Here is a 23,470-nt window from a genome sequence, read left to right as displayed (position 1 = left end):
AATTGGTCTGTAAGCAATGGAATGGGCTATATATATCTTTATAACTTACATAAGTTGATATTAATGATTACTATTGCAGTTGAGTGTTTCTGAACGGAGCCCTTTACCAAAGAAACAGTAACTGATTAAAGTACCTCGGTGGAACAAATCTACAATTTTTGTTTCCAAATATATTAAAAACTGTTTAAATATGTTATTTTTCTGTGTTTAGGTTAGACATGCCATTGAAGATGGAACCATTCATCTTTATATCTACTCCATCCAAAACATTCCAAAGGGAACAGAAATAACTATTGCATTCGATTTTGATTACGGAAATTGGTAAGTCAGGTTGGGCACCAAATATTAGAGCTGAGTTGTCAGATATGAAATTGCTTTGTTATTGTTAATCAAGTGGTCTCCATTCATTTACATTTTTAAAGATTACAATAATAGGATGCCATTAAAATGCAGTGGTCTTAAACCCCACAGTTTAACAGAAAATCTGACGTTGCTGTGATTCATATCACATTAGAATTGCAGGATCAGACATGTACATGTAACTAGCACATGTACTAGTTATGAATGGTGCTGGCAAGATTATCTTTCCACCGAACATTGTGGAGTTTAATTCAGAGTAAGCCTACAGAGGATCGGGCTACATAGAAAGCAGTACTGTGCAAATGCTTTTTACAAAGTTTTTCCATATTTCTTTTTTTTTTTTTTAAGCAAATACAAAGTGGACTGTGCTTGTTTGAAAGAAAATCCGGAATGCCCAGTACTTAAGCGAGGCTCTGAACCTACAGAAAACATAAATACTGGATATGATACTAGAAGAAAAAAGGGCAGAAAAGAGAGAGATGCTTCAAAAGAAAAGGAGACTCAAAACCAGAACATCACCTTGGATTGTGAAGGAGCAGCCACCAAAACAAAGTTTCCAGACAACAGACAGAGAAAGCTTTCTCCCCTTAGGCTATCAATCTCAAATAATCAGGTATTCCAGCGTATTTAAAATTAAACACATGACTCTGAAGCTTCCCATTTCCTTCAGGGTGGTGGTTGGGGCAACTCCCAAGAGCACAGATTTTGTGGGCCAAGATGCCGTATGCAAATATAAAACTCCCAGACCTTCAAGGAACTGCTGGCTTGGGGCATGGGGGTGGGGTTATATTAATTGGATGGCTTTGTAGAAGGTACCTCACCTTGAATTTTTAAATATTAACTTGTTGAACAGCATCAGAATACTTTTGCAGATCACAAATGTAAGAACATCATGCCGTGCCTTGGGATCCAGGATCTTACCAGGGTTTGTAGGCTGATAGCATTTATATTTCATAGTTCAGATATAGCACAACAGTAGGGAACTGTGGCCCCTCCTAATGATGGACTCCAACTCCCATGAGCCCCAGCCTACACAGCCAGTGGTTAGGGATGGTGGGAATCATAGTGCAGTAACATCTAGAAGTCCACAAGTTCCCCCCTCATGATACAAGCAGCTGTTGAAAAGAAGTAACATTATTTTTGTCATATAGGTCATAGGATGTTAACTTTAAAAAAAAAAAAAAAATCCTTACAAAGCATTTATTTGTTGGATTGGCAAATGCAGGAGGGGTTGTTTACACAGTATTGTTTCTTTCCTCGGACATGGCTGAAAATTCAGTTCCACCTAAGGAACGGAACAGGAGCATGATGTGTAGGTTGAGGATTAGATGAATTTGAAGCGATCATTAGTTGTACTTGTTGCTTTTCCATTTTCCTCGCAAGGCACAGCAATGATTCCTTACAGATACTGATCTGCAGAGTTGAGTTACCATTGTTTTGCTTAGGGCATATCTGCACATAACTATTGAATAGGAGCCGTTCTCTTGCCACATGGGTATACTAGCTATTCTGTGGCGGCTGTCAGAGATATTCAGTGTCCCACCTTTTTTAAAAAAAAAGTTTAGATTGGTTTTTATATTCCATCAAACCCGTTGAAAACAAATAAAATCCTTGGGAGACTATGTGCATGCCAGGAAAATCATTCTAGGGTAAGATCCACTGACTCTCCATCACTGTTAATTTTCTTTTTAAGTCATATGTCTAGTGGGACATGAGAGATTTAGTTTCTGTTTTAACATATTTTTTCTCCCTCCATTCCACCCCCAATCTGAGATAGACTAAAGGGGAACATAAAGGGAGCTATTGGGAGCCATGCAGATCAGCGCACAATCTCCCAAGACACCTGAAATCCTCTTGCCTTTCTTTTAAATGCTACTGATTAAAATGCTGTAGACAGTGATTAAAACTGGGAGGTAAGAGGGGAAGGTGTTTCAACCCACAATGTGCACTGCTACTGAAATGGTCCGAATTCCACAGCATAACACAGCAAAATGAAATTCTGTTTTGGCAGTTGTACTTTTTTGGGGGGTGGGGGGGGGGGGAGTTGCACTCAGATATTTTCAACTTTTGGGAAGCCTGGTACCTCAATCACAGAATTGTAATGAAGAGTGGTCATCTGTGCCCCAAGTAATATTCCCGTCAGGAGTATCTTGTATTTGTAATCATTTTCTGCACCCTTAAAACATCTAGTAGTTGTGAAAATTGGCTTTACGTGTCTGAAAACCTGCTTTTGAGGGTACGATTCATCACATCAAGTACTTAAAAACTTTTTTAAAGGATCAAGCAGCTAGTATTATTGACTGCTCTGTGATAAAATAGAAATTTTTCAGTAGGCAATTTTATGCACATACTAGGCATGCAGTCTTAGACACACTTGGGAGTAAGCCCTACTGGTTTCAGTGGGACTTTACTTCTGAGTAGACAAGTATGGGATTGTACTGTAAAGGAACAAATATTTTTAAAAAAAACCTAGATTAATAGTGGATTAGCAAAGTTGCATATATGTTATTAACTTTGAGGTGATGTTCTAGAAGTAACCCAAACAAAGATTGTCAGGCCAATTTTACATTAAATCCTAGTTTCTTTTTTATTGTTAAAGCAGCTGACAGATTCAGGACACTTTTCTGACTGTACTAGCTTGCATGTCTTCATACAAATTAGTACTAAAACATATTTGGTCATTTCTTTAGTTGGCAAAAAAAGATGCTTCAGTCACTGGATGTTTATTTCTAGATGTATGAAAGTTTGAATCGTTGCTTTTGCATGTTACTATGGCTAATTGGTTGGCTGCTTTTGCAGTGGTGATTGCGAGGCTTTTTATGGTACAATTCTATATACATGTCTACTCAGAAGTAAGCCCCACTGAATTCAGTAGGACTTGCTCCCAGGTAAGTGAGTATAGAATTGCAGCCTAAGTATCATATAGTATTTGGAGTTCCCTCGGTTATAGCAGCAGTAGTAGTAGAGCTTCTGTAAAGCAGTCATTTCCATCTTTCAGGAGCCAGATTTTATTGATGATATAGAAGAAAAAACTCCTATTAGCAATGAAGTAGAAATGGAATCAGAGGAGCAGATTGCAGAAAGGAAAAGGAAGATGGTAAGTTGGGAAGCTAGTAGCTGCTTAAAGCTGTCACTACAGATTGGTGACAGCTGCTCTTCCCATGCTAATCGTTGCTGCCTCTCTTAGGTGTTTAGTGTTTGAGAATATTTGAAATCTGCTCCTGATACATGCTAACAATATCTAAAACTTGAGTCTGTGTGTTTCTATTTTTGGCTTGAGTGTTACTTTCTGAAAAAGGGCTGTGTGTGTGTGTGTGTGTGTGTGTGTGTTTGCGTGCGCTTTCTTGGGAGTTTACATATTCTTGATTTTGCGCTGCTGAAGTCTTGTTGCGGATCAAAGAATGAACTTTCTCTACCTTGAGATACCCCAGTATTTTCCGTAAGTGTTATTAATCCCAGTATTAATCCCAGTATTTTCCGTAAGTGATCAGCCAAGTTGAGTAGATGTCTGAAGATTGGGGGGGGGGGTCCCTCCTCTGTGTAGATTTAACAAAGAGAAGTCAGATACCTTGCTCTTAATAAAAAGTACACAAACATACTTACAATGCTGTATGCATGTTGCCTTATTTAATTTTCAAATATGGAACTTCAAGCAGGGGCACAGGAACATCAGGAGGGGTCAGGAAAATGGGAGAATCCTGACATAATGAAATGTGAGGGTCGACTGAGCAGTTGAGAACGTTTGGAGGAAGACATAACTGTTCGCAGAATTAGCACAAAGCGAGCTGCTGATGCACCTCTTATTCCCCCCCCCCTTCCTTTAATTTCATTGTTTTGCTGCTACTAATGTGGAGACAGCACACCTCTCTCTCCTCTGTTCCCCACTCTGAGGTCGGGTGTTCCTCCTTGGCAGGTGGCACTCTGGGAAAGGTGGCCTAGGAGAAAGACTACATGCTGCCATTTTCCTACATGATCACATGCTGTAATTGGTCACATGTCTAGCCATCCCATTATCTCAGGCCACTGCTCCCAGAATGCCTTGCTCTGAGGAACAACGCCTCTCCTTTCCTTCCTCAGAGCGATGCAGGGAGGGGCAGGAGCTGTGCTGCTGCTGCTGCTGGGATAGCATCCATAAAACATTTTCATTTGGTAAATCTTCCTTTGGTAATCTTGCTTCTGCTCAGGGAAATAATTAACTGCATCAGCTTTAATTTTAATTTTTAATGTTTTTCCTTTTTTTCTGATACACATCATGTTTTCCTATCATACAGTGTTTCTGCACAGACTTCCCAACCTAACACTCCAATGCATTCTAGATATACCTTGTTTTTTCTGCCTATCAGTTACTTTACCCCTTCCTCTTTCAACCCTTGATTGTAGTTAGCTGTTGCTCATAAGGTTGCCGCTACTTGGAATTTGATTTTGGTATCATATCTTTTTAAATACTCCCCAAAGCCTTCTCACTTGCCTCTAGTCTGTTTGTTGTTCTGGTTCCTTATTTTGGGTGTCACGTTTTCTAATTCTGCAAATTCTGTCAATTTATGCAGCCATTGTTCTTTCATAGGAATTCCTCTTTCTTCCCAATTTCTAGCATATACTATTCTGGCTGCTGTTGCATAACACAATAGATTACATGCCTTCATTGGTATGTCTTCGCCAATTATAGCCAATAAGAAGGCTTCAGGTTTTGGGTGGAATGTAAATTTGAAGATCTTTTTTATCTCATAGACCATCTCCCAATATTCTTGGGCGTGTTTACACAACCACCACATGTGTGTAAAAGATCCCTCTACTGCATCTGCTTTAAAGACCTGTCAGTTAAGTTTGTGTAGTAATATATATGGGTGAGGGTGGTTATTACCAATCACCAAAGTCACTTGCACAACAGTTTTGAGCTAGCACACAAACTAGTAGTTTGATAATTTAAAGATGTTTCTGTTCTGTTGGCAGTTTCCTTGAGTGAGGAGGCCTCATTTTTTAGGTCTCTGGAAAGAGATGTTTATAATGTAATATACGAAGGGACGTTAATAGGAATTGCAAAAGTGTGAACGCTGCTGGGTGTTATGTGGGTCTTTCATTCTTCCACTATTCTTATGACCAGAGTGCATGGCATCTGATTGCAGGATAGTGCCATGTTTCTGATGAAAGTTCATACTGCCTATACTAGGATGTTATATTCACCTGTGGCATCAGCATTTATTTTATGCTGTATCTTGATCACCAAAGTCGTGTTAAATTGATTCATATACTACCTTTTCTAGAAGTTCTAGCTTCTGAGTTATCTTTTAATATACCATTAATATTTAAAGGATTCCTTGTCATAAGGAAAAATACTGGTGCTAAGAAAAACTTGTGATGAAAGAAGCCTGTTTTCTCTATGTTTCAGTAGCACAAGGATTAAAAACAGTAGGCAAATCTTGGGTCTTCAACTGCTTTGTGCAACAGAAGATAATACATGCCTTAACCCTTTTTTTTTTAATGTTCCACCAAGTTCCGGTTAATCATTTTCACCTGTATAAGGGTGAAGAGGGATCATGTTCTGTGATGAAATTTTTGGTCTTATATGGGGGAGTGGTATTATGAATAGGCCAGATGCAATTTCAGGGGAGTAAGTTAGGAGGTCCTCCACCTTTATTGCTGAAAAGCTATGAAAATCATGTTACCACCAAGCATGACACATAGTTTCTAGTTATACTACCTTTATATAATGCATCTATTATCTGGAAATGAATTGGGAGCCCTAAAGGGCACAGCATAACCTTGTAACAAAGTGATGAAACAGAACCAGTGGAGAAATGACTGCAGAATGCGAGAATGCAAACACTGTGAGGTAGTAAGTAAACTCTGTTATCTTAAGTTGTGACCTGTCTCTCAAGTCTAGAGAAATAGAGCAGACTTGGCTAGTTCTTCTCCCTGTAGCTAGGTGTGCCAGCTGCATTGACTATTAACAAGAGCAATTGGAAGGTACTTGCTGATAAATATCAAAGTGAGATGGGGACACACAACACTTCCTAGCTTGCTAGGACAAAGAAACAAAAATGTTAAGGCAACTTTTGTACCTGAGGCTGATACTTCCTCGGCTTCATGCAGTGACGTGTAAGAACTGCTTCCTGGAACTTTTAAGACCTTTCTTAGCAGGTACAGATCCCACCGATCTTGGTGGAGATCTTTGCAATTCTCTCGGTATAAAACCACATAAAAATATTGCTGAAGTAAAGTGTTTTGACACACACACACTCCTGAGGCTCTGTTGAAGGCGCACGGGGCCTGTTCCTGTGTGTGGTCCCTAGTTACAGTGGAAATTTTGTTTGATTCCTTGTAGTGTGATGCCATCTCTCCCAGGAACATATGCCACTGCTTCTCATCACTTGAAAGATCCCTGGTAGTTCAGCGATGATTTACTTTCATTTTTCCCTTCCCTTCACTTTGTTGTCTTATGAAAGAGTGGTGAAAGAGTGATAAGTTAAGAGCAAAGACTCATTAAAATTGGATCCATGAATGCAGGGATCTGGTGAGTTATTGGTGATGCATAAAGTGCCTGTTGGAGGTCCCCTGGCTTACATAATCAAATAATAGTTTGAATAAGATTGTTCATTCTTAAGACTACTAAAAAAAATAATGGTAAAGTCAATATAATGGATAAAAAATTGGAATGCTTTGTCATATTAGATGGCACTTAAATAGAAATTGGGATGATAAGGTTTTCTGGAACAAAATTTATTTTTACACATGAGTAGAGAACAGCCAGTGCACTAAAATGCTCCTTATCATCATGCATTACTTTTTACCATTTTGAGGAACAGAAGTTGGCATTTTGACTGGGCACCTTATGCCTTACTAACATGTGAAAACGTTGCTTAGCAGGTTTAAATGAATGCATTTCTCATGCTCTTAAGAAGTCTAAACCCCAGTATCCCACCATCACAGATTAATGTTGTTTGTCTGTGCAGGCTCTGGTACACTCAGCAGAATTTGACGAGGAGCAAAATTACACTTTGTTAGCTGTAAATTATAAATAGGTGTTTATAAAATAGTGTATTTTTTTAAAAAAATCATGGAAAGATGCTTTTTCATTCAACACAGGTTCAAACGGGAAGATAGCAATATACTGATTTAAAATTGGGTGCAATATAGTTTTAAAACAGCATTTTTCATATAGACGTGCACAGAAAATGTACATCATATACTTTCATTACATCTTATTCTGTTAAAAACATTAATAAGCTTATTGTATTTTAATTCTAGTTAATATTCTTCTTTCTGTACTGTATAAGGAATTGACTGAAATTTATGAGTAAATATGGTGCTTGCACTAATACATAGCTGTTTATTGGCAGGTGTGTACCTAATTTGTTTTCTTTTGCTCCAAGTTAAAAAAAACCACAGTGCCGTGCCTGCGTGTCAAACATCAGTATATAAGCTGGTATATAATGATAGTGCTGATCCTGTAACTTGTTTTGGCCGTTGTGCAGAAACAGTTGGAACATGGCTAAGTTTTATGTACTTTTATTTTATCTTCAGCATACATTGCTTAAAAATTAATGTTGCTTAATTCTTCAGACCAGAGAAGAACGGAAAATGGAAGCCATTCTTCAAGCTTTTGCCAGGCTAGAAAAAAGAGAAAAAAGAAGAGAGCAGGCTTTGGAAAGAATTAGTACAGCTAAAACTGAAATTAAACCTGAATGCAAGGAAACGCAGATCATCAACGAAACAGAATTTGTACAGGTAGTGACATATAACTTTATTAAGTTTAAGCTGACTTGAAAGATTAAGCTTTTCTGTTATGTGTTTATGTTTGGGCAACATTTTGCTGCTGTAAGTTACTGAGCAGCTTTCTTTCACATCATCAAGGCTTTGTGTTGACCCAAAAGAGTGCCTTCAAAATCCCTTATAAAACTCCAGACTTCTGAAATGGTACTTGGAACAATGTGCATATTGTTAAAAGAAGACTGTTATTATGTGATACCAAAGTTGCCTCATCCATTGCTGAAAATGAATATTTTGGGATAGGGGGAAATCACATTAAAAATCACTTTTGAATATGTACTTACTATTGGAAAAATTACATAGCGGTTATTCTTTCTAGCTATACAAGGTATGCAGTTTATCTGACGTTGGTGTTTCATGCATTTTACAAGGAACCAGCAAAAGAGGAAACTGCCGCTAAGCCAACCCCTGCCAAAGTCAATAGGACAAAACAGAGAAAAAGTTTCTCTCGGAGCAGAACTCATATCGGACAGCAGCGGAGAAGGCACAGAACTGTTAGCATGTGTTCAGATATTCAACCATCCTCTCCTGATGTGGAAGTTAGTTCACAGCACAATGAGCCTGAAAACACTGCACTTTCAGCTGAGCCTGAAACTGAGACAACTGTCCCTGAAATAGTTCCTGAACCAGAACCCCCAGCACTTAACAAATGCCCTACTAAATATCCTAAAACAAAAAAGGTAAGTGTATTTCTAAGCTTAAACTGGTACTTTCATTTGTGTATTAAATGTCTGCTGTGATGTTCTTTGCAAAGCAGCTCAGGGCAGCATTTAAGCAGGAATATACTGGTTATCAGCTCTGTTTTGGGATGAGGAGGGAGTGGCAATGGTTTCTTGTTTGAGCAAGTGCAGTAATGCAGGGGTACCACAAGAAGACCTTGTACGGTTCTGAGATGCGTTATTTAAAGAAGGCAAGCGTGCTTTCTTCCTCTTGTACACTCACTTCCCCTAGGAAAAATAGGGAGGAACCTGGATACTAGAAGGCAGAAGATGAGACTGAGTCTCTGGTAGGAAACCTTGGGTAAGGATCAGGGGCCCCTGTTAACAGGAGGGGGGCCCCCACCCCCCATCCAAGACACCAGAATGCCATCACGAGATGGGTAAATAGGGAGAGGTGCAAGACATTGGAAAGACCTCAAAAAAGCAACAAAATATGTTAAGGTAGGTCTGCACAAAGGGCCAAGAAACATAAGTGAAGACCTCTGGGTGGTGGGACTACTCCTCCATTTCCAGTGATTTTGGGTAGGGAATGCTGACTAAATTTTTGAAGTCAGAAAATGAAGGGAAGGCTAAACGGTCTCCGTAATTCCTCATACCTCCCAGGAGTTACCCTCCTATCTAGGAGAAGTGAATGCAATGACTTTCAGGGTTGGGAGGATCACAACACTGAGTTATTGCACCTTAAGGGGCCTACGTCATGATTTGAGTGTCTGTCTGGAAGCAGGAACAGTTGACATCTCTTATTTTGTCCTATAGGATGCATCTCCTGTGAGGACTCCTAGGTCTGGAGTTTGCCTTCCACCGAGAGGGAGAAAACACAGCATAGGCCTCCCTGTGAAGATATTAAAAGCGTTCATGTTAGGCTTTTTCTGTGAAACCGTAGGCCATGGCATTGTTAACAGTCGGTAGTTTTCTTGGGTTGGGTTTGCTTTCAGTCACTGCTAGCTTGGAAGGAAATAGTGATCTAGGTGTCACAGAAACAGAGCCAGTGCAGTAGCCATTGTTTTTCAGCGCTTCTTTTCCACTAAGTAGAAACAAAAGCCTAAAAAGGGAAATGAAAGTTTGTGGCCATCTTTTAACTGCGGGATTGCTCCAGTTCAGTGCATGCAGAGCATCTATGGAGGGGTTTCTATCGTAGTCTGGTTTCCCTCTTCCTCTGTGGTACATATGCATGGATGTTCAGCATACCTGAGCATTCCGGGCAGCCTATATCCCAGTCCAGCCTCTCCCTTCTCAATTCATTCAGGGAACACATTCCTTGCAGCTCACATTCCTTGACCAGAAGGATGGGAAGGGCTGGACACAAATTTGTGAGGTATGTCTCCCATTCCCTATAATGGCCGGGCATATTCTTTTGTGTGCATGCCACCAGCTGTAGATTTATTGTTTGTAATATTTTTATTTTTATCCTGCCTTTCTGTAAAATACCCCAAAACAAAATACAAAACTGTTAAATGAAGTGAATGCAGCACAACAACACAGCAATATTAAATAATGTAATATTACCAGTAAATAATAGGTAAGGATTCTGCCATAGCCCCAGAGGCCCTCTGAATTAAGAGGGGGCTTTCATTAGAAGACCAGAGAGAAATAGGCAGGCTTCTCGAGGAGAGAGTTCTAGAGCCTGGAGTAACAACCGGGAAATATGTTTCTGATGTTTACAACAGCAGCTACATACAGAGAGCATGTCACAGTAGCCCAGTATGGATATTAACAAGGCTTGAGTAACTGGATAAATGGAAAGGGTGGTCTATTCCTGGTCACTGCTGCCACCTGAACAGCTCCAGGAAACTCCTGTTTTTAAATTCAAACTTTTCTTAAGATAAGGAAATTGATTGGAACTTCAAGAGAGGACAGGCTGCTTGATCTGGCTTAAACAGTCCAATCCTGTTCACATTTACACAGAAATAAGTCTCACTGAATTAAGAGTGTGCTTTAGGTTGCTACCTCAGTGAGCAAAGAATGGCAGGGCTTGTGTGTGGTAAAAATGGTGACACCTGTTAGAAAAAAACATAAGGGAAGGCCTATTGTACAAGAACACCCTGCATGCATTTAGACAGAGAAACTTAGGAATGAGTAAATTAAAAAGGATTGCTGATGCTTGTAGTACACACATCACTTAGTTTAAGACTGCAGGTTGTTTCTCGGTAGCATTAGCAAAAAAAGCTGACATCAGCCTCGCTGGCTAAAACTTTTAAACAGTGGCGTTTTACCACAAATTTACCACTTTCTAGGATTTGACAGCAAATCAGCTCTTACCGTCTAGTATATTTTACCTTGACACAGCAGCCATGTCTACATAATTAAATGCTGGTTTAATAAGTCAGAATACGTATGAGCTCTGTGTACCCGCTCACAATTCCTTCCTGTGAGCAGGGAAACAAGCCAGGAAGCCCCAGTTTCCCCATTCAATCAAGAATTAAGGTTAATGGCTTTCAAACAAGCTATGATGCAAAGCCATGGATTTAAAGTGGCTTACAAACTTGCTTGTTTAGAAGCCATTAACCTGATTGTGCAAACCTGGTCAGTTACCTGGATTACCAGTGAACCTATAAACGGTGTATCTGTGTGCAGTTACAGCTTCATTAGTTACTTTAGTATTTGCACTCTCCCATAGTACTGAACATGGTCTTAATGTACAGCTGATAACTACCTTCAGCAGAAGGGCTATGTTGACTTTTCCCTTTTCTGTTTAGCACTTGGTGAGTGAGTGGTTAAGTGAGAAGAACGAGAAGACAGGAAAACCGACGGACAGCCTTTCAGAAAGGCCCCTGCGTATAACGACAGATCCTGAGGTTTTGGCTACACAGCTGAATTCTTTGCCCGGTCTCACTTACAGCCCACATGTATATACTACTCCTAAGCACTATATTCGTTTTACATCGCCATTCCTTTCGGAAAAGAGGCGCAGAAAAGAACCTGTGGAAAACATTGGCTCTTGCAAGAAGGTAGTGTTTCCTTTTGTTTTTCCTCCTTTTCATATTAAGACAAATAGCTAATTCTTAAATCTTGTAAAATATCTACAGACTTGATAAGGTGGGTGGCTACTGGTGAAAGGCTTTTGCATAGTGCTACCTATTCATTAGAAGGGACGCGGGTGGCACTGTGGGTTAAACCACATAGCCTTGGGCTTGCCGATCAGAAGGTTGGCGGTTCGAATCCCTGCGACAGGGTGAGCTCCCGTTGCTTGGTCCCAGCTCCTGCCCACCTAGCAGTTCGAAAGCACGTCAAAGTGCAAGTAGATAAATAGGTACCGCTCCGGTGCGAAGGTAAACGGCATTTCCATGCGCTGCTCTGGTTCGCCTGAAGCGGTTTAGTCATGCTGGCCACATGATCCAGAAGCTGTACGCCGGCTCCCTCGGCCAATAAAGCGAGATGAGCGCCGCAACCCCACAGTCCGTGACTGGACCTAACGGTCAGGGGTCCCTTTACCTTTACCTATTCATTTGGTCATTAAATAAAGACCTTATTTTCCATGACCTGTTAAATAACAACTTAATCCACTTTTTGATCCCCTCGTAAAAGTTTACGCTGTGTCATGTCTTATATTATTTTGTAAAACAGACTAGTTTTTTTAAAAATTGCACATGGCCTGGAAATGATTTAAATTAATAATTGTAATGTATCTCACTTGGCACCCACAGACTAGAGTTTAATTACATTCTTTTTTTTTCCCCAGCGTTGGTTGAAGCAAGCTCTGGAAGAAGAAAACACAACAGCTGTAGATAGGTTTAATTCACCATCTCATGAAAGATCTAGAAGTCCCACAGTCAATGGTGAAAGTAGAAGTCCCTTGTTATTAAATGACAGTTGTTCTTTATCAGGTAAGGATTTTTGTTATATGGTGCAAGCCACCCTCTGAAATGGTTTAACCCTTTTCATCAAACTTGCAGGGGATCTCATGTTTAAGCACCCGGTTGGGCAACCACTTCTCTCTACTTACTTTTGTACTAAATGTTTATGGTTCGTGGCATCTTTCCTGCTGGAGAATATATTCACACACTGCTTGAAAGTTCAGTTGCTTCTACCAGCAGAACACTCCGTACCCTCTGTGTGTGTCTGCCCTGAGATATTTTGCTATCACAATCAGTTCGTGAAATCTGACATATATGCCTTTCTCTCAAGCTAGGATCTGTACCTCACCACCACCTTGTGGAGAACTGGGCTTGTTGGAAAGTAAATTGCAGGTCTCTAGTTAGAATAATATGATAATATTTTTTTATTTATACCCCGCCCATCTGGCTGGGTTTCCGCTTTCCTTCTTTAAGGAAAAGTACCTCTGAGCTCTATGTGTTCTGAAAGGCATTCTTTGTGGAAATGGAAAGAACAGAGTGAAGCATCTGGAAACCAATGTATTGATTTCTAGCCAACCATTCAAGTTTTAGGGATCCACTTGATGGACTGGGAATGTTTTGACTGTTCTGCATTTGGTGAGAGGAGGCAGAGTTGGGTGTGTGTGTGTGTGTGTTTCTCCAAGCATAGCTAGTTTTCCTTCTGTGGAATGAGTAGTTTGTGGGGGCAGATACCTGGGTTGGCAATTGAGACTCATGTCGAATCTCTGTATTGTACTCAAGGTTCCTTGGGCAAGTTGCTATATTTTTGTGACTAGTCAGACAGTTTCCCAGGTTTCCAAATGTGCACATGGACTCTGGATGCTTTAGTTGAGATTACTGCATTGCAGGGGATTGGACAAAAACGGTTTATTGATGGAACCTAATAACTGTGTTCAAATCTTGATGGCTTAACAAGAAAGCATCAATTGTTGTTTTTTGTTTGCCTTCATAACATGCAGACCTGACGACACCGCTAAAAAAACGAAGAGTCTACCAGCTGTCGGATTCTGCCTATTCAGAAACATCTACACCTACTCCTTCTCCAAATGCCACACCAACCCATGCTGATCTCTGTGCCTCAGATCCATTGCTGTTTGCAACTCCTCCTAGAATAAAAGCAGAAGATGAAACCTGTAGGAATGGTTATAAGCCCATTTACTCACCTGTTACGCCAGTGATTCCATGTGTACATGGAAATGCAATGCACTTTGAGGTGAGCTTTTGTATATTCTATACTCTTACCTGATTAATCAACTTGCATTGACAGGTTTGTTTGTTTGTTTGTTTGTTTGTTTGTTTGTTTGTTTGTTTTTTAAAAAATAACAGCTAGTTTAGCAAATGGTGGGACGTGTGGTAATGGCTACCAATCCAGTCTTTAGAAGGGGATTAGACAAAATTCAGAGAAGTTTTAACTCCTAGCATATATTCCAGGGAGGCAGAATGAAATAAAGTAGTTTAGATGTTGTTTAAAAAATGAGGTGCTTTCATTTGTGATTTGCATTAAACTAAAACTTCCATGCTTGACTTTTTTAATGCAGAATATATCTTCACCTGAAAGTTCCCCAGAAGTTAAGAGGCGAACGTATAATCAAGAGGTAAGGAGAACTGTAAGAAGTTACTGGGAAAGGCTTATATGCGTTTTGCAAATCTTCCTCCCAGCTATGAACAGCTGCTAATAATTGGGGAAGAATTGGAAGCAGAGCACAAAAGGTCCTGCGCTTAATCCCTGGCATCTCTATGCAAAACAGGAAGAGTTCTATCTGAAACCCTGGAGAGTCACTGCAGTTGAGTGTAGACATTGCAGAGCAATAATCTAGCTTGGCACAAAGCAGCTTCTTCAGTTTCCCAGTACTACAAAATTATTTTTTCTTGCATTTTGCTGACAAACCTATTACAGAAAGCATGTAGTATTGCGTAGAACATGAAAAAATGCATCTTGATAAACCCACCATTGTAGCCAAACTAAATAATCCAGATCTATTAAATCCTTCCTCAATATTGATGATGATGATAATAATAATAATCTCCATCCCACCATGTTCATTGACATAAGCAATTCAATCTCCTGCCTTAAACTCATATTTTCCAAATATCCCAGAATTACTCAGGGTCTCATTTCTGTAATTCCTGTAATCTACACCAGTATTCAGTTCCAGTATTTTTTATGAATTGACATACCTTCCATATATGGACCACATCTGTGTTAAAGGCACAATAACCAAAATTTGGATGGCACATTAGGATTTTATAGATAAATGGATAGATTAAAAAAATACTTCAGTGGAGCCATCAATGAAATAACATTTAGCTAGGTTGATACGGGGGTATCATTTTCATTTACTTTTCTCAGACATTGTGTGTTACATCTAATTGCTTCTCTCTCGGTGTGCAGGGATTTGACCGGTCATCATCAGCAATGCTCGCACTCAACCCTTTCAGAAATTCCAATCTAACAGAAATGTGCCTGCAAGAAATAAAGACTATTGGATATTCCAGTCCAAGAAATAGGACTGATGGCGCCAGGCAATGCTCCGGAGAAAATGAAACGGCCTCAGACCTCCAGTTGGGACTTGAAGCAATTGAGCAAAGTGCACTGCATAAAACTTTGGACAACCCCTGCCATGATAGGACTGATGCTAGCAGCCAGCTGGAAACTGCTCACTGTGGACGGGGAACAGTTTATCCAACTTGGGTAAAGAGTCCCGACAGGACGGGTGTAAATTTCTCAATGAATTCTAATCTGAGGGACTTAACTCCTTCACACCAGCTGGAGGTAGGAGGTGGATTCCGAATAAACGAATCAAAGTGCCTGATTCCAGATGATGCCAGAGGTGGCATGTTCATGGAAACACCTGTTTTTTGTACTTCTGAAGATGGACTCGCAGCTGGCTTTGGAAGAACTGTCAGTAGTGACAGCTTGATGGACGGAAATTGCACACCCCAGAATCCTCCACAAAAGAAAAAGGTTACAACCTTTAAGTATAAATTCACACTTTCATTTTTTATATCTGTACCTTTTCTGCCAAGACAAAATTAGATAAGGTGCTTCTATTTACTATAGGAGACATTCTCAAATGGGTTTATGATTGCAGCCTTACTTAGAACTTTAAGTGCTGATCTTAAAATACTAAGTTATCAGATTAACGTTAAGGATGCCTACATTTGTCTAGATCATGCCATTTAGTGTTTGTTCAGCTTCGAGAACAAAAATAAAATTTATAGTCTGTATTTACTAGTTTTGAGGAGGCTTGATTTTCTTTAGCTTAGAGGAAATTCTTTGTACTGTTGCAGATATGGAACCTGGAATGCTTTAAAAATAGTTGAATAATTAAAAATAATACCTTTGGATCAAATCATCTCCCAGTGACATGATATTTAGTAGTGAATGGTCTAGAATCATCTCATAAATGCAGCCTTGTTGAAGCTTAGCAGGTGTCTTGGATAGGTGACCTTCTGTTAAGCCATTCTGAGATTTGCCAAAGAGGCGTGTGATTATGATATGAATATAAAGGCTTTGATCCTCACTCAATTCTATGAGCAGAGTGTTCCACTTTTGGAACAGGGTTTTCCAACCTCCCCCTTCATGCTACAGCCCCGCGAAAAGCTAATGAGGGCCGGAAAACCCTCTGGAATGGTGGCAAAGGAAGCTGCAGGAGGAAGGGAGCACTGCCTCCCTGTAGCTAAACTGGTGTCCTGTGAAAAATGAAACACGTGGAAAGGGTTCGTTTTTAGCAGAAAGTTTAGGCATTAATGCTGGGGCAAGTATTTTAAGACAGACAAACCAAATAGTTATGATGCATATACTTAAGATTCTGAAAACTGTTACTGCCTCAGTTAATCTGGAACGAGGGGAATTGCTCAGTCTGTAAAAGGACATTTTCAGTAGTTATGCCTCCCCGTTTGTTCTGATGTCGGATGTCCAGTATGCAGTATCCCAAAATTATTTTATTACGATTGCTGCAGGTCATTAGGTTGGATCAAAAGGGTGCACTTTCACTTGTGGAAGTCCTCTTCAGCCCACTGAAGGAGTTTTTGGTACATTGTACTGGTGTTATAAAAGTAAAATGCAGCCAAATAATATTTTTCTGGTTGCACCAGTGGAAGTGGAAGAACGGTTACAGAATTAACCGCTTACCCTCACCATGCAAACTCTCACACAAGTATTTGCAGAACAGTGCTAGGAACTAGCCCGTCAGTTGCCTGCACTTTCTGGTTTGCAAGGGACGAGGTGCACACTGCCTCATTGCTCCCCTTTCACTCCTTGCTAGGCGCAAGCAAGAGATAAACAACCAGGAAGCCTTGGGTTCATGCTATGTCTGAACTAAGGACCATGGATTGTTGCTTCCTAAATTGCAATAGCCACAATAAATCAGAAAGTCCGGGTCATCGTCATGTGCAAACATGCTCATTCTCTTACTCATTCTAATTTTAGATTCATTTTTGCAAAAGAGTTATCCTCAAAGCTGATGCCAGCCACTTTGCAACCAGATTCTGTGTTGAATTAAAGATTATGCAAACTCCACTTTTATAATAGCCTAGAAAGAAATCTGGGGGAACTGTCAAAACAGTTTGAGTTGAGACATCCCACAACTGTTCTTTCCATTTTTTTCCATAGGTGTCGCTTCTAGAATACCGCAAGAGGCAACGAGAAGCCAGAAAAAGCGGCTCCAAGGCAGAAAGCTTTCCCCTTCTAACCATATCGCCACACTCTGCTGGTGGAGGAAACAATGGTGGTTCTGCCGACGGGTATAACAGCAGCGAGAACGGGGAGCCAGTTGAGCGGGAGCACACGGCTAGCCTCCCTTTACCATTGCCAGCCACCGATTATAGCACCACTTCAGAAGAAACAGAAAACTCCTCTCCATCGAAAGAAGCTTCAAGCGAGAAGAACGATCCAGAGGTTCAGTGGTAAGCGCCTTCTAAATAAGTTGCTGTTAAAGGGATGCGGGTGGCGCTGTGGGTAAAACCTCAGCGCCTAGGGCTTGCCGATCGTATGGTCAGTGGTTCAAATCCCCGCGGCGGGGTGAGCTCCCGTCTTTCGGTCCCAGCTCCTGCCCACCTAGCAGTTCGAAAACACCCCTAGCAGTTCGAAAACACCCCTAAGTGCAAGTAGATAAATAGGTACCGCTTTATAGCGGGAAGATAAACAGTGTTTCCGTGCACTGCGCTGGTGCTGGCTCGCCAGAGCAGCTTCGTCACGCTGGCCATGTGACCCGGAAGTGTCTCCGGACAGCGCTGGCCCCTGGCCTCTTAAGTGAGATGGGCGCACAACCCTAGAGTCGGACATAACTGGCCCGTATGAGCAGGGGTACCTTTACCTTTACCTTTACAAAGAAAAAGAGGACTTTGGAGTAACACAAGTGTTCAGATCCTCAAAATAGGGTGGTGAAATTTCAGACAGATTAAAATTTAACAAGGTGCCCTTCTGCTACCATAAGAAATATATGTGTCAGCCTTTAAGGGTTTGAGCACTGGGGGCCATCTTCCATACAATTTGTGTAGTAGAATTAGGCAGAACACATGCCGTGCTTGCATGGGAAGTGCTTGCTGTGACCTTTCCCCCTTAAAGCACCAATCATAACTACTTTTAAAGGAAGGCTTGGCTAGAAAAGGCAGTATTAGTACTGCACGTTCCTTAGTTCCCATGGATTTGCTGAGAGATAAAGAGTACTACAATCTATAAAAATAAAATATCGGATGTGGGTGGCGCTGTGGTCTAAACCAGTGAGCCTCTTGGGCTTGCCAATCGGAAGGTCAGCAGTTCGAATCCGCTCGACGTGTACCATGCAACCAAGTGTTCTCCTGAGCAGTAGGGAGATACATTTTTTTCAATAAAAAATTATCCAGCAAACTAAGACTTCATTTTTGTTTTGAAGGACTGCTTCAACTTCAGTGGAGCAAGTGAGGGAACGAAGTTATCAGCGAGCTTTGCTTCTTAGTGATCATAGGAAAGACAAGGACTCTGGTAAGAAAACATTTGGTTGATCCTGAAAGTGCTCCTTTGAACTTTGAGCAATTTCGTGGTTGTGTTTGGTCTGCTTCTGATTGAGCAGGAAGAAATGTAATTATTGGTCACCATCTGATCTTGTATTCATATCATTTTATTAAGAATGCTTCAAGCTTGATTTTAAAAATTCAAACTTGAAAGTTTAATCCATCCAGTCAAACATCTTCATGGCCGTTGTATACTTCTGTCTATAGACTTACAGTAATTCTTATTGCAGATCCTGAAAATCCTGAGCCCACAAGTGAATGTCCGTCCCCAGATACTTCTCTGAAGGCTTGCAAGAGTCCTTTAAAAGTGAGCAAGGTACTACTATACAAAATATTTTCACGTTAGTGAATGCACACATACATGGCTTGAATGTCCCTGCTTCTTTCCTGGTCACTATAGCTTAAAACTGATGTTCTGAATTTTGCCTGAATGCAGATATACTCACTGCCAGATGCTGGCAAGAATCCATGTTTGTGAAATTAATTAATATAAGCATTTAAAAGCTTAAAAGTGACTCTTTATCCATCTGTCTCATTGATGCACATCTAAAGGAGGAACAGTGAGTAACAACACAATATTGTTTAAAAGCTGGATAGTCACTTGCTTCTGCTGCTATTTATATTAAGCACCACAAAGTCCCGTTTTTCTTTTAAATTTGATTTCAAAGTTTGTGTTTGTCTGCTATCCTCAGGAGTAAGAAGTGTTGCATTGAACCCCGTAAACCTCACTAGTTGAACAAGCCTGCATTGCGTCCATAGCTCTGAAGATAAGGATATGGATATGCTTTAAACTGAAGTTACATGTTTGTTTTTCTTTTTCCTTCGTGTAGACTTCTTCACCAAGTCCTGTAGCTCCTGTCCAATCACTTGGGAAAACACCCACAAAACAGGATGCCCAGTGGGAGACTCCAGCAGATGCTCCAGAGGCAGAGAACACAACTCACCCCAAACCTGACCAGCCACAGAAACCGCTGGCAAATAACGCCGAAGCACTTTCAAAAAACCACCAGTCCCAGCCCCATTCGCGCAGCACAGCAGATCAGCTCTCGCAAAAGCTGCCTTCTGCACCATTGAAGCTACACTGTCCCCCTTCGCCCCAGGTAGAGAACCCTCCCAAACCCTCTACGCCCCACACACCTGTTCAACACGGCTACCTTTCACCAAAGCCCCCTTCACAACAATTAGGATCGCCATGCAGACCTCATCATCCTCAGTCACCTCAAGTGGGAACGCCTCAAAGAGACACTCACAGAAGTTTCTATGCGGCGACGCAAAGCCTCCAGCCCAGCACCCAGCAGCAACCCAGCGCGACGCTGTTTCCCCAAACCTCTTCCGTCTCTTACAGCCAGTTTCACCAACAAAATTTGAACGCGAGCGCCCCGCCTCCTCCCCCGCCTCCGCCCCCTTCCTCTACTTACTATCAAAACCAGCAAGCCCCCTCAGGAAACTTTCAAAATTACAGTCAGTTAAAAAGTAGCATACCCCCCCAACAAACTGTCTTTCCCTCTGGACCAAACCAAGCACTTGCCGGCACAACATGCCAGCAGCCAGTTTCAGGGCACCATGTAACCAGTGGGCATTTTTTGCCATCGCAGAACCCCAGTATTCACCACCAGACTCCAGCTGTCGGGGCTCCGCCGCCACCCCCACCGCCGCCGCCCCCTGCTCCGGGACCCCATCTTGTGCAGCAGCAAAGTTCTCATCAGCAGCATCCCGTGGCCCACGTGGTGGGCCCCGTGCACGCGGTCGCCGTGGCTCCGGGGTCACACATCCATTCTCAAGCTGCCGGTCACCATCTGCCGCCGCCTCCACCGCCGCCTGGTCCCCTTCCTCACCACCATCCGACTCACCCCACCACAGGTCACCAAGGTTTGCAAGCACAACACCAGCACGTAGTCAATTCAGCTCCGCCGCCTCCTCCGCCGCCGCCACCTGCCACCGTTTTAGGCTCTGGGCATCACACGGCATCGGCGCAAGGATTGCACCATGCTTCTCACCAGGGGCCCCCACTCTTCCCCTCCAGCGCTCACTCAACAGTCACTTCCTACCCCTCGCAGCCTCATCACACACCTTTGGGACCTGGACCTGCTGGGACGGGACCTCATTGCCCACTTCCAGGTCAGGGTCCTCACATCCAGCCTCAAGGACCAAGCAGTATTCCAACACCGACCGCTTCCGGGTTCTGTCCTCATCCTGGCTCTCACGGTGTGCAAGGACCTCAGCAGGCATCTCCAGTGCCTGGGCAAATACCTATTCACAGAGCACAGGTGCCACCAACTTTTCAAAACAATTATCATGGGTCAGGGTGGCATTAAAATGGACCCCTTGCTTCTAAACATTTTAAAAATGTTCTGTAAAAAACTGTATATTTCATATGTACCTGTTGAAGGTACTTTTTAAAGCTTGTACATGATACTTTGTATAAAAGCAAACACCAGTGCGCGCACTCTCATTGTATTCTTTCCATTTTTGCTTTTAAAAATTCCTGAAACTGTGCCCTTGAGCCAGTATTAGGCATTTTTTATTTTGTATGTGAACATTCCAGCTGTTCGTTCTGGCAGTAGATTTGATGCTGCGTAACTTTAAATTTTATTGTTGCAGTTAAATTCATTTAGTGAATGTTTTCTATATTTACTTTTTATACATATGTAATTAAAGTACACAGCTAAGTGATGGCACTAACAGGTTTTCCATCGGTCAAACAGTTTTTGTGTGCATATAGATAGAAGATGCAATACAGATTTTTATAGTTTGGTGTGGACTTGGCTCTTATTTCAACAGTTCTTTGCAGACATTGTAATTTAATGTATAGATTGTTTCTAATGTCTCTGACAAGTGCTGTAAATACTGTTTCTTTTGCGTGTAAAACTGCTTAATGCTTCTCATTTGATATAGTATTGTACATACAAGTCTTTTGCAAAAGCGTGTGATCTTTGTGGAAGTAGTACAGTATATGAACTTTAATTTTTTTTAATATACTGTCACATTGCAGCACTGGTTGGGCATTTTAATTCATGTTAATAAATCACAATTATGTCAGTTTTAATAATAGTTCCTGATAACTTGCTGTTTAAGAAAAATGATATTGAAACCATTGTGCTAAGTAATATTCTGAGGAACACTAATCCAAGAACCACAATTCCTATAGGAGAGAAGCTGCTCTTTCTATAACTGCCTAAAATCCTGGCCAAACACAAGGAATGCTCTTATGTTCCAGAACTGGTTAAGTTGCAAGAAGCAGAGAGTAGGAAAAAATGGGCAGTTCTCCAAAAGGAGAGTAGAAAATGGAGCCCCACAAGGATTGGTACTAGAACCTGTGTTTTCCAACAATCTAGAGTTGGGAGTTGAGATTTGCTGGTGTCATGAAATTGTTCAGGGTTATTATTTTAAAAAGATTGTGAAGAGCTCCAACAGACCTCCTCAACTCAAGTGAATAGGTGGTAAAATGGCAAGTGTTAATTCAATGTAAAAAAGCGCAAAACTAGGCATGTTGGGGCAAAAAAATATTAATTTCACATATACGCTGATGGGGTGTAAACTGGCAGTGATGGACCAGAAATGAGACCTTTGGGCCATAATAGAGAGCTCTATGCACAGTGGCAAATTTCATGCTAGGGATCATTGGGAAAGGAATCAAGAAATTAAATGCTGCTACCAAAGTGACATTATACAAATCTATAGTGTGACCACGTTTGGAATACTGAGTACAGTTGTCACCTCATCTCAAAAAGGACATTGTAGAGTTGAACAGGGTTCAGAAAAGGGCAACTCAAACGATCAAGGAGGTGGAGCAACTCCCCTCCGAAGAAAGGCTGCAGCATTTGGGGCTTTTTAGTTGAGAAGAAAGACGAGGCAATGTGATAGAAGTTAATAAAATTAGACATGGCATGGAGAGACAAGCCTCCCCCCCCCCAAACACTAGAATTTGTAGAAATCCAAAGAAGCTGAACATGGAAAGAGTCACAACAGAAAAATAGTACTTCGTGCAGCATCTAAGTTGAGCTATGGAACTTGCTCCCATCGGAGGCAGCAAATGGCCATGAACTTAGATGGCTTTGAAAGAGGGTTAGACAAAATCGTGGGGGAGGCTATTGATGGCTTGCTCTGCTTCCACATTTGGAGGCAGCAGTGCTTCTGAATACCAGTTGCTGGAAACACTACTCTAGAAAGGGAAACTGCAGGTAGGGAATCCTCCTTGCAGGTTTTGAGCAGGTATCTGGCAAGCCACCATGAGAACATACTGGGCTAGATGGGCCATTGATCTGCTCCAGCAAGCTCTTGATGTTCTTAGGACAGGATAAAGTCTCATCCTGCCAGGGAAGCCATTTATCTAAGCCTCTTGACCATTCCTACAACATCTCTAAAAGCCCCATTACCATGCTACGCAAAGGGTCCATCAGCAGCTTGCAACACTACCATATTAACAGTCAGGGTCATTGCATCTACTGCCATCTCACAGGGCAGTGTGGTGGAAGTGGGTTACTTATGGGAGCAATTGTGAAAATGTAAGTAGTCCCACACCTGTTTAACCAGCAGCCCTTTACAAAATAGACTGCCAGCCATTGTTGTCTGTTCCATGTCTCATTGCTGTCAGTACTCTTACGGCAGGCATAGGCAAACTCGGCCCTCCAGATGTTTTGGGACTACAACTCCCATCATTCCTAGCTAACAGGACCAGTGGCCAGGGATGATGGGAGTTGTAGTCCCAAAACATCTGGAGGGCTGAGTTTGCCTATGCCTGTCTTACAGTCTACTGCAGGTGCGAACCTTTAAGCCTCAAAGATACTGCTGAACTAC

General features: G+C 41.5%; 1 protein-coding gene across 1 annotated transcript in view; it reads left to right on the top strand.

The window, feature by feature from the left end:
* The window catches only part of KMT2E (lysine methyltransferase 2E (inactive)), a 42,554-nt gene extending 20,832 nt beyond the window's left edge, over positions 1-21,722 (top strand). Inside the window, exons 12-25 of the mRNA XM_081879449.1 lie at positions 212-321; positions 709-973; positions 3,359-3,457; positions 7,921-8,085; positions 8,499-8,807; positions 11,543-11,794; positions 12,526-12,670; positions 13,639-13,892; positions 14,218-14,274; positions 15,072-15,644; positions 17,295-17,587; positions 18,556-18,644; positions 18,904-18,989; positions 19,504-21,722. Coding sequence (XP_081735575.1) covers positions 212-321; positions 709-973; positions 3,359-3,457; positions 7,921-8,085; positions 8,499-8,807; positions 11,543-11,794; positions 12,526-12,670; positions 13,639-13,892; positions 14,218-14,274; positions 15,072-15,644; positions 17,295-17,587; positions 18,556-18,644; positions 18,904-18,989; positions 19,504-20,988 — 4,182 coding nt within the window. The 3' untranslated portion in view covers positions 20,989-21,722. The remainder of the gene's footprint in view (positions 1-211; positions 322-708; positions 974-3,358; positions 3,458-7,920; positions 8,086-8,498; positions 8,808-11,542; positions 11,795-12,525; positions 12,671-13,638; positions 13,893-14,217; positions 14,275-15,071; positions 15,645-17,294; positions 17,588-18,555; positions 18,645-18,903; positions 18,990-19,503) is intronic.
* The last annotated feature ends 1,748 nt before the right edge of the window (positions 21,723-23,470 follow it).

This window comes from Podarcis erhardii, assembly GCF_964252035.2.
Source record: "Podarcis erhardii genome assembly, chromosome: 10".
NCBI classification, from domain to species: Eukaryota; Metazoa; Chordata; class Lepidosauria; order Squamata; family Lacertidae; genus Podarcis; species Podarcis erhardii.
Note: the sequence above shows the minus strand (reverse complement) of the source record. Positions and strands in the feature narration are given on the sequence as shown.